The sequence below is a fragment of the Microcaecilia unicolor genome, chromosome 10 (assembly GCF_901765095.1).
Source record: "Microcaecilia unicolor chromosome 10, aMicUni1.1, whole genome shotgun sequence".
NCBI classification, from domain to species: domain Eukaryota; kingdom Metazoa; phylum Chordata; class Amphibia; order Gymnophiona; family Siphonopidae; genus Microcaecilia; species Microcaecilia unicolor.
This window is the reverse complement of record NC_044040.1, coordinates 211,630,644-211,649,383: the sequence shown is the minus strand read 5'-3', so window position 1 is coordinate 211,649,383 and position 18,740 is coordinate 211,630,644. Positions and strand designations below refer to the sequence as shown.

At 44.4% G+C, this 18,740-nt stretch overlaps 1 protein-coding gene across 2 annotated transcripts in view; it reads left to right on the top strand.

Annotated features, from left to right (window-relative positions):
- The first annotated feature begins 17,424 nt into the window (after positions 1-17,424).
- CCDC50 (coiled-coil domain containing 50) overlaps positions 17,425-18,740 on the top strand; it is a 79,386-nt gene continuing 78,070 nt past the window's right edge. The window contains exon 1 of one of the 2 annotated variants that reach the window (XM_030215832.1): positions 17,425-17,585. In XM_030215832.1, coding sequence (XP_030071692.1) covers positions 17,537-17,585 — 49 coding nt within the window. In that variant the 5' untranslated portion in view covers positions 17,425-17,536. The remainder of the gene's footprint in view (positions 17,586-18,740) is intronic. The other variant, XM_030215833.1, reaches the window with a different exon arrangement.

Below are 18,740 nucleotides of genomic sequence, written 5' to 3'. Positions count from 1 at the left end.
TGTTCACAGAAAATTTCATCGAAATCCGTGATGGTCGCGCAGGGACCACCAGACCACTTGACATGGAATGACCCAACGCAATGTCTGTATTCCCCAGCCTGATGATGCAGTCCTTGGCCCCAGATCACTGAAAGTGGCTGCTTCATCAGCTCTGGTAGGAATATTTTTGGTAGCCCTGGAGTTTGAGAAGCCCAGTTTGTGAGGAAAGGACTTTGAGACTGGCGGTATTCTTAGGGGGTCCTTTTTACTAAGGTGCGCTGAAAAATGGTCTGCGGTAGTGTGGGCGCGCGCAGGTCCGTTTTTCAGCGCACCTGTAAAAAAAAAAGGCCTTTTTAAAAATGTTTGCCGAAAATGGACGTGCGGCAAAATCAAAATTGGCGCACGTCCATTTTGGGTCTGAGAACTTACTCCAGCCATTGACCTAGTGGTAAAGTCTCATGCAGTAACCGTGTGGGAATGACCTATGCGTGTAGAATGCCACTTGACACATGTCCGATACACACGTCCAAAAATAAAATATATTTCTCAGACGCGCGTATTGAACGCATGCCAAAATTGAAATTACCACAAGAACCACGTGGCAGCAGGGCGTTAACTCCATTTTGGCGCACGTTGGGCGCACATAGATGCTTACGTGGCTTAGTAAAAGGGCCCCTTAATTTTTTACTCAAAATTTTGGGTTTTTGGATAGTAAGATTCTGGCACCAGAGATCTCTCCTCACCTTTAGGTAAAATATTTGCTTTGATGAGACCTTTAAGAGTACATTCATCCTCTCCTTACGGCGAACGCGACGTGACAACAGTCACAAACCTCAGCTATGTTTTGGGAGTAGGAAGGTTACTTGTGAAGACCAGTTGTTATGCAGATTTGTAATAGGTTCAATTGCAGTTGGTTGGAAGGTAGACCAGTGAAGACCACGATCTCAGTGGGGTCACATCTATCTTGCCCATCCATCTCTTTCACAAATAGCAGCAAACCTTTGTCTGTGGCACCCAAGTCTTTCATGTCCTTGTTCTTGGTGGCTGAACAATTGGAAAAATAAGCCGTCGAACTACTGGGCTGGCTTCTGGTCATACCAGTTCTGGTCATGCCTCTTTTCTTTTTGCAGAAAAATATTATTATAATCTTGTTTTCCTGAGGTGTTGAAACCTGATGGGTACTTTCAAAGGTGTATGTGTTCCTTCTCATTTCTGGACTAAAATATGAGTTTTAAAATCTCCAGACTGTACATTGGCACAACCTCTTTTTCTGTAAGATGTATAGAAATAGTTTCTTCTTTGAGCAGCTAGAAAAAGGGGTCCCTTTCTTTCCTAGTCATCCTTCTTTCACTGTTTACAGGGCCGGTCTTAGGCAGAGGCGACCAAGGCAACCGCATAGGGCCCCGCGCCTAAGGGGGCCCCGCACGGCACGCCTAAGGGGGCCCCGCGCAGCGCCTCAACTCTGCCTCACTCGTGCCTCCGCTCCGACCTCCGCCGCTGCTCGCCTTAGTCGCCTGAGATGATCCCCATTCCCGCGGCTCGGCCACTCCGTTCACGCCACCACCGGCGCAGCATCCACCCCCGGCTTGGGCCCGCTACTAATTGTAGTGGACTTGAACTGAATAATTTCTGGGGAGGGGAGGTTTCATGATAGCATTGTGCTTATTATTTCAATCAGGTTTTTTTTGTACAAGTTTAGCTTCATTTGTCTTTATTTGAAATTTCGTAAATAAAAAAATGTTCTAAAAATGGAATAATCTTATCAATGGGGTGGAGCTAGGGTAGGGGCGGGGCTAGGATGGGGCCCCACCAAATTGGTCTGCATAGGGCCCCGCACTTGTTAAGACCGGCCCTGACTGTTTATATTCCAGTTTCTAACCACTACAGTACTGTGCCTCAAAAAGTCAAGTTCAAAGACCCCCCCCCCCCCCCCCCTAGAATAGCTGGATGCTATAGTTGTACAGATTGCTTGTAGACATGAATTGCTCTGAATTGTACATTTGTACTCCAAAAGCTCTTTCAGCTGACATTGTTCTGTATATACGCCATACCCAAGGCGGCAAGAAAGAGTGAAGTCTGTGAGATACTGTATCGGGCTGTATGTCTGGATGCAAAAATACCTGTCCAATAAATTGACTTTTACTGGCACTTTGTATAGATTTGATTCCTACTTGTCAATGTGCTTTCTTACAAGTAGTAGCAGATGGCATTACGTTATCAGAGAAAAACTAATTTAGCCTTTACTTAAAGGGAGGGGGGGGGGAAACTTTGCTTCATTGTGATGAAGGAAGTGTGATTTTGTTTCCTTTGTACAAGCCTGAATCACACATCTGTGCAGCCAACACAGTTAAAATTTATAAAATAAGCACCTAATTCGGCACCTAACCTTTATACCTTTCAGGAAATCTAGACTGCCCCTATTTGACTGACTGTACATTTGTCCTTTAGATTGTAAGCTCCTTTGAGCAGGGACTGTCCTTCTATGTTAAATTGTACAGCGCTGCGTAACCATAGTAGCGCTCTAGAAATGTTAAATACTAGTAGTAAATGGTAGCAACATTCCATGTAGAATCCCAAACAGTAGCAACAGAACCTCCAATAGTAGCAACATTCCATGTAGAATCCCAAATAGTAGCAACAGAACCTCCAATAGTAGCAACATTCCATGGAGAATCTCAAATAGTAGCAACAGAACCACTGCCCGTTCTTGACTGACTGTACTACTACTACTACTACTTAACATTTGTAGAGCGCTACTAGGGTTACGCAGCGCTGTACAATTTAACAAAGAGAGACAGTCCCTGCTCAAAGAGCTTACAATCTAATAGACAAGTGAACGGTCGGTCCGATAGGGGCAGTCAAATTGGGGCAGTTTGGACTGTACATTTGTCCTTTAGATTGTAAGCTCCTTTGAGCAGGGACTGTCCTTCTATGTTAAATTGTACAGCGCTGCGTAACCATAGTAGCACTCTAGAAATGTTAAATAGTAGTAGTAAATGGTAGCAACATTCCATGTAGAATCCCAAACAGTAGCAACAGAACCTCAAATATTAGCAACATTCCATGGAGAATCTCAAATAGTAGCAACAGAACCACTGCCCGTTCTTGACTGACTGTACATTTGTCCTTTAGATTGTAAGCTCCTTTGAGCAGGGACTGTCCTTCTATGTTAAATTGTACAGCGCTGCGTAACCATAGTAGCGCTCTAGAAATGTTAAATACTAGTAGTAAATGGTAGCAACATTCCATGTAGAATCCCAAACAGTAGCAACAGAACCTCAAATAGTAGCAACATTCCTTGGAGAATCTCAAATAGTAGCAACAGAACCACTGCCCGTTCTTGACTGACTGTACATTTGTCCTTTAGATTGTAAGCTCCTTTGAGCAGGGACTGTCCTTCTATGTTAAATTGTACAGCGCTGCGTAAGCATAGTAGCGCTCTAGAAATGTTAAATACTAGTAGTAAATGGTAGCAACATTCCATGTAGAATCCCAAACAGTAGCAACAGAACCTCCAATAGTAGCAATATTCCATGTAGAATCCCAAATAGTAGCAACAGAACCTCCAATAGTAGCAACATTCCATGGAGAATCCCAAATAGTAGCAACAGAACCTCAAATAGTAGCAACATTCCATGTAGAATCCCAAATAGTAGCAACAGAACCTCAAATAGTAGCAACATTCCATGGAGAATCTCAAATAGTAGCAACAGAACCACTGCCCGTTCTTGACTGACTGTACATTTGTCCTTTAGATTGTAAGCTCCTTTGAGCAGGGACTGTCCTTCTATGTTAAATTGTACAGCGCTGCGTAACCCTAGTAGCACTTTAGAAATGTCAAGTAGTAGTAAAATTTATAAAATAGAACTGATTCAGCCTGTCCCTGAAGGACAAGCCAGAAGGTGGGCTGAGGGAATGCTGCAACCAATGGAAGTCATTTTTTACGATTCCCAACGCAGCATAAGTACTCACACCGATACAACAGGGTGTAATTGTTAGCCAGTCTACAGTGTTAGGTGTTACATTACATAGTAGCAACATAGTAGATGACGGCAGAAAAAGACCTGCACAGTCCATCCAGTCTGCCCAACAAGATAACACATATGTGCTACTTTTTGTGTATACCCTACCTTGATTTGTACCTGTGCTCTTCAGGGCACAGACCGTATAAGTCTGCCCAGCACTAGCCCCGCCTCCCAACCACCGGCTCTGGCATAGACTGTATAAGTCTGCCCAGCACTATCCCCACCTCCCAACCACCAGCCCCGCCTCCCACTACTGGCTCTGACACAGACCGTATAAGTCTGCCCAGCACTATCCCCGCCTCCCAACCACCAGCCCCGCCTCCCACTACCGGCTCTGGCACAGACCGTATAAGTCTGCCCAGCACTATTCCCACCTCCCAACCACCAGTCCCGCCTCCCACCACCGGCTCTGGCACAGACTGTATAAGTCTGCCCAGCACTATTCCCACCTCCCAACCACCAGTCCCGCCTCCCACCACCGGCTCTGGCACAGACTGTATAAGTCTGCCCAGCATTATCCCCGCCTCCCAACCACCAGCCCCGCCTCCCACTACTGGCTCTGACACAGACCGTATAAGTCTGCCCAGCACTATCCCCGCCTCCCAACCACCAGCTCCACCTCCCACTACCGGCTCTGCTACCCAATCTCGGCTAAGCTCCCGAGGATCCATTTTTGGTAGTGTAGGCACAGGTTTTGGATGCACGCTGACCCATTTTTTTAGCTCGCCTGTACAAAAGGCCCTTTTAAATTTTTTACCGAAAATGGACGTGCGGCAAAATGAAAATCATTGCGCGTCCATTTTGGGTCTGAGACCTAACCATCAGCCATTGACCTAGCAATAAAGTCTCATGCGGTAACCGGGCGGTAATGACCTACGTGAGCCAAATGCCACTTGGCGCGCGTCCGTTATGCGCACCCAAAAATAAAAAATATTTTCCAGATGCGCGTATCACAATAGCCACGCGGTAGTCAGGGTAACTCCATTTTGGCGTACGTTGGGCGCGTGTAGACGCTTACGAAGCTTAGTAAAAGGACCCCTGGGTGATCATGCTAAAAAGTCTGTAACTTCACCATGTTTAAAGATAATCTCATTCCATCCAGCACATAAATGTAGACAGTAACTCCAAATAAAGCTGTAAAATTTCACATTGAAATTCCAAGTGGTTGCTGAGAAAACAGCAAAAAACTTTAGGGGGTTACTTTTTTTGGGGGGGGGGGGCTCATCCTGCAGATGCAGTGCCCTGCCTGTCCACTAGGTGGACTAGGTGGGTCAGTTCAGGAGCTGGGTTTCCACAATGTTGCTCTGTATAGAAACAGAGAAAAATGAGGGCAGTTAAAGACTGTAACAGAAAACGTAAAATCGCCTCTCTTCCAAAGTATACATATTGAGATCTTTAAATCTGTCCCCTTACACTTTAAGACGAAGACCATTGACCATTTTAATAGCCATCCTCTGGACCAACTCCATCTTGTTTATGTCTTTTTGAAGGTGCGGTTTCCAGAACTGTACACAATATTCCAAATAAGGTCTCACCAGAGACTTATAAAAAGACATCATCACCTATTTTTTCCTAATGGTCGCTCCTCTTCCTATGCACCCAAGCATCCTTCAAGGTTTCACCATCACCTTTTCTAACTGCTTGGCGACCTTAAGATCATCACATAGAATCACACCCAAATCCCGATCCTCTTCATCACCATTTGGTGTCCTGCTACATTAGGGTGCAAATATTTTTTTATTTGGATTTAGCTCACACCTTTTTCAGTAGTAGCTTAAGGTGAGTTACATTCAGGTATACTGGGTATGAGTTTACCAGTTGAGTTGGACTCACTCCAAGGTATTTGCAGTGGCGTTCCGACCCTAGCTGACACCTAGGGTGGAACGCTGATGCGCCCCCCCCCCCCCCCCCCGGGTGCAGCACGACCCCCTCCCCCCCCCGGCGAAATGACACCTCTTCCCCCCCCCTACGAAATGACACCCCCCAGGGTGCACGCCGCTGGGGGGGGTGCCGCGGCGCGCGCCTGTTGCCCTGTCTCCCAGTTCGCAATTCGCATGTGTTCACTGCTCCCTCTGAGTTTGCCCCGGAACAGGAAGTAACCTGTTCCGGGGCAGACTCAGAGGGAGCCGTGAACACATGCGAATTGCGAACTCGGACTGCGACAGGACAACAGCCGCGCGCCGCAGCACCCCCCCCGCGGCGTGCACCCGGGGCGGACCGCCCCCCCCCCCCCCTTGGTACGCCACTGGATGTTTGTGTAATGTATGGGAAATGTCTGGGTCATTGACTTGTCGATAACAAGCTCACGAAGTAGATAACAGGACACCACACAGATACTATTGTCCTGGACACTTCAAAAACTGAATAAAGGAGCCTGAGACCTGTTAACAGTCAGATGCAATTTCTGACCAGTTCAGCTTCCGCTACTTTCCTTTTCAAGCTCCTGTACTGTAACAAAGATAAAATTCAAAGAAAGGGCTGTACCACGCCTACAGAACATTGATGGAAATTGTTTTAAGGCTCGGCCTACAAATAAGAGCAGCAGGATATCCCTTCTCCCAACAATTCCAGGAACTTACAGCCATTAAACAGTGAGGAGTATTTAAAACGACTGAAAAATTCCACAAAACTGTAAATATTTCAATTGGTGGAATTCTGTTTGGTAAAGTCAAGTGTTTTTACTTGACTTTTAGTCTAGTAAAGCTTTTCCACCTAACAAAAAAAAATCTATACTTACCTTCCTATCCACCTACAAACAAAGGGCCCTGTTTACAAAGGCACGCTGGCGTCTTTAGCACGCGCTAACCATGCACATGCTCATAATATTCCTATGAGCGTCTACACAGTTACTGCGTGCTCATTTTTTGCGTGCCTGCGTGAACAGGCCCAAAGGGTCTCTAATCCTATTGTTTTAGGGATGGGCAACTGCTTCCTATTAAGGCTGAATTCATTATAATTGTGAGGGGACCAGAGCAGGATTGAACTGAGCTACACAAACATAGTAGATGACGGCAGAAAAAGACCTGCACGGTTCATCCAGTCTGCCCAACAAGATAAACTCACAATATGGTGAAGAGTGTTTGGTTTGTAATGTGGATTTTATGATAAGTAAATGGATAATGAAGTGAAATGTTTAAGTGCAATATTTGAATAAAGATTTAATAGTAAATGAACAACGGTTGTTTTGGATTGTGTGTGTGTGTGTGTGTGTGTATATATATATATATATATATATACAGTAAGACAAAGACTTCACAGGAAAGTCACAGAAGAGTCTATGGCAGTGATGGAGGCATTAAAAAACAGTATACAAGGTATGGAAAAGTAAGACTCAAAAAATATATCAAAATACTACACTTTCCTTGCACTAGAATGATACAGAAAAATCAGTATGTCATACTGGGATTATAAAATGGAGGAAAAAGAGCCTCACAGAGCTCCTGGACAATATAGCTGTCTATTGGAGCTAAAACGGATCTTAAATTGATCCTCTGTTCATCATTGGCTCTGAAAAAACCTCCAAATTAGTACTACCACAATAGTGACAAATATAATGGTTCCATTCAATTGTTGCCCCACAAAATATTGGAACTAAGTGTAAAATAAACACTTATCTATAACTCTAGAAGACTTCAAACACTCTTCTTAAGGCGCTCCAAGCCAACGTGGCCAGCGTTTCGTAAAAAACTGCTTCAGGGCTTAGGTAGCGCTAATTTTATGAAAACCGCTACCTAAGCCCTGAAGCAGTTTTTTACGAAACGCTGGCCACGTTGGCTTGGAGCGCCTTAAGAAGAGTGTTTGAAGTCTTCTAGAGTTATAGATAAGTGTTTATTTTACACTTAGTTCCAATATTTTGTGGGGCAACAATTGAATGGAACCATTATATTTGTCACTATTGTGGTAGTACTAATTTGGAGGTTTTTTCAGAGCCAATGATGAACAGAGGATCAATTTAAGATCCGTTTTAGCTCCAATAGACAGCTATATTGTCCAGGAGCTCTGTGAGGCTCTTTTTCCTCCATTTTATAATCCCAGTGATGGAGGCATCCCAGCCAGTCAGGTTTTCAGGATATCCACAATGAATATTCATGAGAGATTTGCATGCAATGGTGACAGTACATGCAAAAATCTCTCATGAATATTCATTGTGGATATCCCCAAATCCTGACTGGCTAGGATGCCTCCAGGACCAGGTTTGGGAACCACTGGTCTATGGAGTCTACGGGGTCCTTTTACTAAGCCACGGTATAAAGTGGCCTGCGGCAGTGTAGGCGTAAGTATTAGGCGCGCGCCGGGCCTAATACTTACATTCAAAATTGTCGCACGTCCATTTTAGCTATGAGACCTTACCACCAGCCATTGACCTAGCGGTAAAGAGTCCGGGTGGTAATGATCCATTCAAAGGGTCTCTCACACTCTTCCCTCACTCATTAGAGCCTCGGTGTCAGTGCACCGATCCTGATCACTACATTCACGAGAGAGAAGTCTAATAGAAGAAAACGTCAAGTGGCCCGACCAGTAGAAAGAAATCTGGGCACACTGTCCTGTTACTGCCTCCCCCTTTCCGCTCTCTATTCCCTACATCTACGAACGCATGTGCTCTGAAAACTATTAGTCACTGAGTCAAGGTCACTTTATAGCTCAAGGAATTTTCCCATATTGCTTTCACCCTGTCTGTATCCTTTCAGAGGCTCCACAGAAAAGCAATTATCATTTTATGCTCTGTGTTTTCTTCATTTGCAAATACTACTACCCTTAATTCTTTCTCATAGATTTATACCCTGGATGCACCATTTGAAAAATCTTATTCTTTGGCCTTCAATTTCTGTCTTTGTTATAGTTCACCCTTGGCATCTCTGAGAGCCATTTGGTAATGTATATTAATTACAGTTAGGCTTGTGTACTTTTCATTTAACACAATCAATCAATTCAGACTTGTGTTTGAGGAAGGAAGACATTTAATCGACGTGTTTCTTGGCCATTTCATAGGAGCTGTTATCTTCAGCCTGCAGAGCCTCTGGGACATTGTCTCATTTCCTAAATGCAATAATAATACAACTGCCACTGATTCATATTTATTATATTCATTTCATTGATAACATGTGGATTTGGGAGGAAATCTGATGTTGATGTTATCATATTAGTTTTTGATGTGCATTGTCTTTTAGCTCTTTAGTGAGATCAGGCAAAGAGATGATTGGCATGTAATAGGGCATTTTTTTGTCATCCTGGTGTCACTTTGTAGTGGCAACCAGGGTGTCTTAGCAGGAAATCGTTGGAACACGGATCTCCTTACTTCAAGGCACATGTTGGGTGGGGATTAGGCAAACTTCAGACTTTACCTCTGAGGATTAGGGATTGGCTGTTGTTTCCTACAATACTGATTTCGACAATAGTCACCTTAGGACTGAACACAATGGGACTAATTCCCAAAAGGTCACCTAAGTTTAGGTGACTGGGGTTAGATTCCATATATAGCGCCAGAAAATTCTGCATGGAAAAAATATACACCTAGGCATATTCTGTAAATTATGCCTAAATTTTATAGAATAGGCTTAAATTTCTGTGCAGTATATAGAATAATGTTGAGCGCCTCTCCACATGACCAAAAAGTACTTTTACTTGGCGTAAATCTCAACACCTAAATTAGGTGCAGAGGGTCAGATTCTATAAAGGCCGCCAAAACATCTGCACAGTAAACATTTCTACCTAAGTGTATTCTAATTTTAAATTTTTTTTATTTATATCCATTTAAATTTTTACAAGCGATAAAACAACTTGCTGGAAATACAGAGAAAGTAATATGTAGGAATTATTTCAGTCAGGTAATTCTATTCTCTTCCTTAGATCACTAAATACGGAGAGTGAAACAAGACAAGGAGATCAATTAAACAGTAAACAGAAAAAAAAACCCTGTGGTATTAACCTGATTATCCCCAGATATTACTCGTCTAATTCATTATTCCACATTGATCATCTGATTGGCTTCTCCAAGGCCAATACGGTGTATAGTCAAATCATTTCATTGAAAAACATACTTATTGTCCAATATTAGTTAGAAATAATACATCTGATTACATTCTTTCTCTTTTAAAAACCAGAAGTTATTTAACAATACATATACTTAAGTCTCTAATTTAAATCCCATGGATTAAAGTAATCCCAGTTTTCATAGGCTTCACTCCTTTTAAAGTAATAATTTACCTAAGTGTATTCTGTAAGCGATGCCTAGATTTAGACAGAATACACATAGTTTATCTATTATTTAGATTTTGCTCACACCTTTTTCAGTAGTAGCTCAAGCTGAGTTACATTCAGGTACTCTGGATATTTCTCTGTCCCAGGAGGGCTCACAATCTAAGTTTGTACCTGAGGCAATGGAGGGTTAAGTGACTTGCCCAAGATCACAAGGAGCAGCAGTGGGATTTGAACCAGCCACCTCTGGATTGCAAGACTGGTGTTCTAACCACTAGGCCACTCCTCCACCCCAAAGAATCTTGTTACTCTTTGGAGTTCTACATGGAATGTTGCTACACTTTGAAATTCTTCATGGAATCTTGTTATTCTTTAGAATTCTAGAATCTTTATTTATTTAGATTTGGCTAACACCTTTTTCAGTAGTAGCTCAAGGTGAGTTACATTCAGGTACTCTGGATATTTCTCTGTCCCAGGAGGGCTCACAATCTAAGTTTGTACCTGAGGCAATAGAGGGTTAAGTGACTTGCCCAAGATCACAAGGAGCAGCAGCGGGATTTGAACCGGCCACCTCTGGATGGCAAAACCCGTGCTCTAACCACTAGGCCACTCTGATACCTCAGTGCCTCCATTTACACCAATGAAAATGTGGCATAAATCCATGCACATAGATTTATGTGCTCTGGGCCATATTCTATAATTATGCGCATAAATTTTGGAATGCCCATGAAACGCCCCTTTCCCCGTCCATAGCCATGCCCCTTTTGAACTGCATGCATTAGAATTTAGGCGCAGTTCATTACAAAATGCACTTAGCGAGTTATGCGTGTAAATTCTAATTATTACTAATTAGTGCTCATTATTGCTTGTTAAGAGCTATTAATAACACTCCCCTGACACACACCCCTTGTGATTTGAACACACATCTACTACTACTACTTAACATTTCTAAAGCGCTACTAGGGTTACGCAGCGCTGTACAGTTTAACATAGAAGGACAGTCCCTGCTCAAAGGAGCTTACAATCTAAAGGACAAATGTACAGTCAGTCAAGAACGGGCAGTGGTTCTGTTGCTACTATTTGAGATTCTCCATGGAATGTTGCTAATATTTGAGGTTCTGTTGCTACTGTTTGGGATTCTACATGGAATGTTGCTACTATTGGAGGTTCTGTTGCTACTGTTTGGGATTCTACATGGAATGTTGCTACCATTTACTACTACTATTTAACATTTCTAGAGTGCTACTATGGTTACGCAGCGCTGTACAATTTAACATAGAAGGACAGTCCCTGCTCAAAGGAGCTTACAATCTAAAGGACAAATGTACAGTCAGTCAAATAGGGGCAGTCTAGATTTCCTGAAAGGTATAAAGGTTAGGTGCCGAAGGCGACAATGAAGAGGTGGGCTTTGAGCAAGGATTTGAAGATGGGCAGGGAGGGGGCCTGGCGTATGGGCTCAGGGAATTTATTCCAAGCATAGGGTGAGGCGAGGCAGATGGACTGCATAGAAAAACACCTAAAATTTGGTCGCAAAAATACCAATTTGGACTTTTTTGTGAGAAAAACGTCCAAATCCAGATTTATGCCACTTTTTTGGACATTTTTCTCTTTTGAAAATGAGCCCCAAAGTTTGACAACTAAATTGAGTTGATTTCATTATGGATGTTACTTGTGAAATACACCTATTAGGTGGGGATAACATCACACTCCTTTTTCCTTTCTTGTTTTCAGTCTCTACGGAGCTTTTCTCTGATCTTACTTCAATACGTCCAACAGAAAGTTCACCTCATATGTTGGAATCATAGAGTAATTACATCCCATAAATAAGTTTTAATTAGCACAGATCTGAAACCTGAGAGCTTTAATAGCGTCTCACAGCATCAAATCTTGGCACTTTTTCTGGCAGCAATGTTACTGTTTCTCTGACTCTGTCCTTTATCTACGCAACCTGGCTTGTAAAAATCTCTAAGGAGAATTTTCAGCTCAGCTCTGCAATTACCTTGCCAGTGACGGCACAGGATCACATATTCAGCGAGTCTAATTATTTTTATTTATTGGAATATCTTGGTACCATACCTTCAGGACCTGAAATTTATGGAAAATATAATTTGTTATCTTGCCACTGGCAAAATAAGAACTTCAGACAAACTGGTATTCTGAGGATCCGACTTATCATTTGCAAAATAGAAAAAGGATTTTCCAGTCAACCCTTGAGATTTCTGCAGCAATTCTACTACTACTACTACTTATCATCTCTAAAGCGCTACTAGATGTACGCAGCACTGTACACTTGAACACGAAGAGACAGTCCCTGCTCTACACAGTTTACAATCTAATCAAGACGGACAAACAGGACAAATAAGGGATAAGGACAAAAAGTAGCAAGATTCCGGAATCCCAAAGAGTAGCAAGATTCTAGAATCCCAAAGAGTAGCAAGATTCCGGAATCCCAAAGACTACTATTACTACTTATCATTTCTAAAGCACTACTAGACGTACGCAGCACTGTACACTTGAACATGAAGAGACAGTCCCTGCTCGACAGAGCTTACAATCTAATCAGGACAAACAGAACAAATAAGAGATAAAGACAAAGAGTAGCAAGATTCCGGAATCCCAAAGAGTAGCAAGATTCCGGAAACCCAAAGAGTAGCAAGATTCCGGAATCCCAAAGAGTAACAAGATTCCGGAATCCCAAAGACTACTACTACTTATCATTTCTGTAGTGCTACTAGACGTACGCAGCGCTGTACACCTGAACATGAAGAGACAGTCCCTGCTCGACAGAGCTTACAATCTAATTAGGACAGACAAACAGGACAAATAAGGGATATAAGTACATAAGTACATAAGTAGTGCCATACTGGGAAAGACCAAAGGTCCATCTAGCCCAGCATCCTGTCACCGACAGTGGCCAATCCAGGTCAAGGGCACCTGGCATGCTCCCCAAACGTAAAAACATTCCAGACAAGTTATACCTAAAAATGCGGAATTTTTCCAAGTCCATTTAATAGCGGTCTATGGACTTGTCCTTTAGGAATCTATCTAACCCCTTTTTAAACTCCGTCAAGCTAACCGCCCGTACCACGTTCTCCGGCAACGAATTCCAGAGTCTAATTACACGTTGGGTGAAGAAAAATTTTCTCCGATTCGTTTTAAATTTACCACACTGTAGCTTCAACTCATGCCCTCTAGTCCTAGTATTCTAGAATCCCAAAGAATAGGAAGATTCCATGCAGAATCCCAAAGAGTAGCAAGATTCCGGAATCTCAAACAGTAGCAAGATTCCGGTATCCCAAAGACTACCACTACTAGTATTTATCATTTCTATAGTGCTACTAGATATACACAGCACTGTACACTTGAACATGAAGAGACAGTCCCTGCTCGACAGAGCTTACAATCTAATTCTGTGCCCTATCTGCACTACCAGGTCTGAAACTGTGAGAAATCAGCATACATAGGAAAAAAAATGATTTTCAAAAGGGCTAAAATTTGTTAAAATGTGCAACTGCATTATAGAATACTAATAGCATTAGTATAAAATGAGACCTCTGGTAAATAACACACATTCCTTTCCTTTTGTGCCAGCCTAAACTTCCTGCAACTTTTTTTCATGCTTCACTGCCTCCGTCAGCCAGCTAGATAGACGAAGAGATGATGAGAAGTAGAAAGAGAAAAGGGAAACAACAAAGACCAAGACAATGAGGTAGAAGAAAGGAGATGAGAGCGGGACTGGGAAGCCCAGGCTCAGCCATCATCAGATAGTCCCACAGGCAGCCATCCATTATCCAGAGGTGCAATGAGAGGAGATGTCATTGGATTAAAAAAAAAAAAATATATATATATATATATATACTAGTAAAACAGGCCCGTTTCTGACACAAATGAAACGGGTGCTAGCAAGGTTTTCCTCGGAGTGTGTATGTTAGAGAGAGAGAGAGAGTGTGTGCATGAGAGAGAAAGTGTGTGTGACAGATGGAGTGTGTGTGTGAGTGAGAGAGAGAATGAGTGAGAGAGAGACAGAGTGTGTGTGTGTCAGAGAGAGAGAGTGTGTGAGAGACAGAGTGTGTGTGTGTGTGTGAGAGAGAGAGTGAGTGAGAGAGTGTATGTGAGAGACAGAGAGTGTGTGTGTGTGGGGGGGGGGGGCTCCGAGTTCCATGACCCCCTCCTTCCTTCCCTCCCTCTCCTCCCCTCTGAGTTCCAGGCCCCCCTTCTGTCCGAAGTGCAGGCCCCCTCCCCTCCCTCTCCTTTCCTCCCTCTCTCTCCTCCCCTCCGAGTTCTTGGCCTCCTCTTCCCTCCGTGTTCCATGCCCCCCTTTCCTCGGAGTGTGTATGTTTGAGAGAGAGTGTGTGGGTGAGAGACGGTTTTGCAACAGACAAGGCTAACACAGGAGTTCTTTACATCGCGGCTGTCCTTTTCGACAGGCAAGCTTGGCTTTAAAGATTTTCCCCGTCCATTTCCGGAGGCATTGGACACATATACATTATAAACAATTTACATCTAAACCCTGACCCCAGACGCAGGCGTTGCTTAACGCCGAAACACGGCCCATGTCGGGTCATTTTTCAATAAAATACTCCTGTTGCCTCAGTCTTGAAGGCCCAGTGTTGCTTTTTTTGTGTGTGTACTTTCTATGTATGCTGTTTTACCCTCTCTGTTCGGTATGAGGCTAAACTACAAAAAGAATGACATCAAATCATGTTAAAAAAACCCCAAACAAACAGAAAGCTTGAAGCAGTATACCCAACAGAGTAATTAGCATTGACGCTGCATGGTATAGCGGCAGTAAAATCAATGAAAAGTGAGCAAATCAGTATTCCCATCATCAAAACTGTTAGCCTAGTTAAAATAAAGAACCAAGGACGTCCCAGTAGCTCCTTCAAGCATTTGGAAGATTAAACAGCTCTCAATCGCTATACGAATAAAATTCACCCGTCAACCCAGAAAAAGAGAGAAAGAAAAGTAGACAGTAATGTTTATATAGGTAAACCATAAAGCGAATCTACATTTTGGAAGAGCATAAATGTAATCAGAAACATATCATATGCGAGATGATTTAGGGGCTCATTTTCAAATGAGAAAACTTCTCAAAAACGGCATAAAGTGGCATTGGGATGTTTTTCTCTGAAAAAATGTCCAAATTGCAAATTTTTAACATTCGTATTTGAAATGTTATTCTCTGCAGTGCATGCAAATCACAAGGGGCCCCATTGGGGGAGCGTGTTGGGGTAGGATTTGGGCGTTCCCAAAACTTGGACGGTTTTCTGCCATAACGGAACAAAGCACAAACATCCAAAGCTAAAAGTTAGACATTTTAGTCTAGACTTGTTTCGATCACGACTAAGTCGCAAAATGTTGCCCTAAATGACTTGATGACCACTGGAGGGATTAAGGCATGACCCCTCCCCCCTTACTTCCCACCGACCCCCTCCTGCTCCCCAAAGATGTAAAAGAAACAGTACATATCAGGCTGTATGAAAACTTTAGATGTTCTGGCCAGTCCTAATAGAGCAGCAAGCAGGTCCCTGGAGTAGCCTAGTGGTCGATCCAGTACACTGTAAAGAAGGGGACCCAGGCCCATATCCCACTCTAACTTAGGGTTACCATATTTTGTCCCCCAAAAAAGAGGACACATGCCCCGCCCCCACCACACACCCCACCCTGCCCCCTTTCATGCCCTCGCTCTGCCCCCGTCACATTTTCCCCTCCCCCCTATCACACACCCCGTCACCCCCCTCCCCGTCACCCCGTCCCCTTACCTTACTACTGCCCTGATGGACTAGTGACCTCTTCAGGGCAGGAAAGAGCCCCCTGTTTCCTGCCCGGAGCACTGCCCTGCATGCATCCTTCCTGTTGGTGATCTCAGCGCCAATTCAAAATGGCCGCCGAGAGTTGAAGTCTCGCGAGGTCACGTCAACTCTCGGCGGCCATTTTGAATCAGTGCCGAGATCACCAACAGGAAGGATGCATGCAGGGCAGCGCTCCGGGCAGGAAAGAGTGGAAATGCTGCAATTGGATGGAAGGGAAGGGAGAGGGGGGAAATGCTGCACTATGCGCATGGATGAAAGGTAGGGAGGGGGGGAATGTGTATGAAGGGAAGGGAGGGGGAAAGAAATGGTGCACTTGGATTGGAGGAAAGGGATAGGGAGAAATGCTGCACACAGATGGAAGAAAAGGGAGAGAGAGTTGATAAAGGAGAAGGGAAAGGATGCCAAGATGGTGGGGGGGGGGGGGGGGGTGGAGAAGAAGAGATGTCAGGTTCTAAGAATGAGAGGTGCTGGACCTGTAACGCAGAGACAGAACAGGAGTGAGGAAAGAGAAAGGAGCACTTGTTGGACCCCTGGGAGGTGGGGTGGGGAATGGGGTAAGGCGAGAGAGAGAGATGCTGGCTCGTGGAGGGGGGGGGGGCAAAAATAGCAACACAGAGATGGGAGATGCTCAATATAGCAGGAAGATAGAGGCAAGGAGCAGGGGTGATGCTGGGTAGCATAGACAGGGACACAGAGAAGGTGAATGGTAACATAGTAACATAGTAAATGACGGCAGAAAAAGACCTGTACGGTCCATCCAGTCTGCCCAACAAGAAACTCCGAGAGAAGATGAAAAGATGATATATTATAGGTAAAAAAGTCTGAGTATAAAACACAGGGCAAAACAGACTATAAATTAAAGTAACTTTAGTGTAAAGTAAATAGCTAAGTGTTACTGGATAACTATTTTTCTTTTCTTTTGATACTGTAACATTAAAACGTGGACATGAACAAAAAAGATGGCAAGAAAGTTAAGAGAAGACAGAGGAAAGCAGAAACCTGAGCCTGGGACAGTCCCATTAGAAAAATAATAAGCAGAAGTCAAAGGTAGGGAAAAAAAAAAAGAATTTATCTTCAGCTTTAAGCTGGGCCACTCTTGAGGTTGTCTCCCCCCTCCCCCATCATTTAGGAAATCCAGTTTTCAGGATATCCACAATGAATATGCATGAGCTAGATTCCTTATGCAAACCCTTTTCATCCCTATTCGGGGGGGGGGGGGGGGGGGTTGGCATCTGCAGGACCTGCTTGAAAAGCATTGCAAGCAGGAGCAGGTGCAGCCATGCGCAGAGCGGAGGCGGCCTCATTTGCATATCGTTCCAAAGCTTAGTTAAGTGAATGAACTCTCCGCCTGGCTCCCTTCCCGGTCGGGGCCGGACTCCGGCTTTTCGCGGCTGCCTCCGCCGCTCCGCCCCCTCCTCCTTTGTGTCCGCTCTCGGGCCCCGTAGCGGCCGTTTCCTGCCGAAGGAGAGGCGGCGGGTCCGAGACGATCGGGCTGGACTGTCCCGTGTCGCGCCTGTCGGAGCCATGACCGACCCCAGTATTGACCAGTCCAAGCTGCCCGGAGTGAAGGAAGGTAGGAGGAGGGGGGGAGGGAGTCTCTCATGCTGGGCAGGTGGGGGCTGTTCTTTCCCCCCCTTTTTTTTTAACGGTGGAGTTGGTTGTCCTTTTTCTTTTATTTGGGGGGGGGGATTTGAGGGCAGATTTGGGGTTTGTCCCTTTGCTTTGTGTTTTTTTAGGGGGGGGAGAGATTTGAGAGTTGTCTTTGTTTTGCTTTTTGGAGGGAGGGGATCTTTGGGGGTTATTGTCTTTGTTTTGGGGAGAGTTTAGGATTGGTTTTGTTTTTTTCTTGGGGTTGGGATGTCTTTTTTTTTGTTTGTTTTCGCTTTTCTGGGAGAGTGAGGGTTTTCGGGGTTGGTTGTCTTTCTGTTTTGTTTTTTTTATGGGAGGGGAAGGGAGTGATTTGGGGGGGGGGGGGTGTTAGGGGGTTACTTATCGGGTCCGGGAAAAACACAGATACTACGGACCCCGCCGATCTCAGGGATCTCGTTCTGTTTTGTTTCTTTTTGGCGGGGGAAGGAGGGTTTTGTAATGCTGTTTGGGAATTTCCTTCTTTCAGCCGTGTTTCCCCCTGCTCCTCTTATCAGTCCGATGAGCTCCTGATGAGAGCCAGCGAGCACGCAGCACTAACCTTGTGCACTGTCACTTTAGTGCAAGCTACAAGCATGAGGCGCCCAGTGCACGAGCTGCTCCTTGGCTTTGGAGTTTAGGACAACAGGGGCTTCTCCAGATCATTAGATCCCGAATCGGGCCCCGTCCCCTCCCCGTTATAAATCGGGGTGTGGGTTCTGCTCCCGTCCTCATCTAGCGTGTTTCGTCCCTTTCCCAGAAATACTGAGATCTTAGGATGCCAGGACCTGCTGCCGAAATTAATGCTTATTGCAGGAATGTACTTGTTCTGTTCAAAGGCACAGACAGACCCCGTGATTAGCAAACTCTTTGCAGAAGGCAGTGAACTATATACATTTGGGAAGAGCCGTACAACAAACAACATTGCAAGAAAAAAAAACATTCTGGGGGGGGGGGGACTCTTGGAGGATTTCCTGAACCGTGGGGGTGGGGACAGAGAGTGCCCTACTCATGAAGACGTTTGGGGGAGCGTTCGATCTGCCCCCAGATCTACATATAAAGTATTACTAGTTCCACATAAAGTTTCTCTTCAGATCTTTCC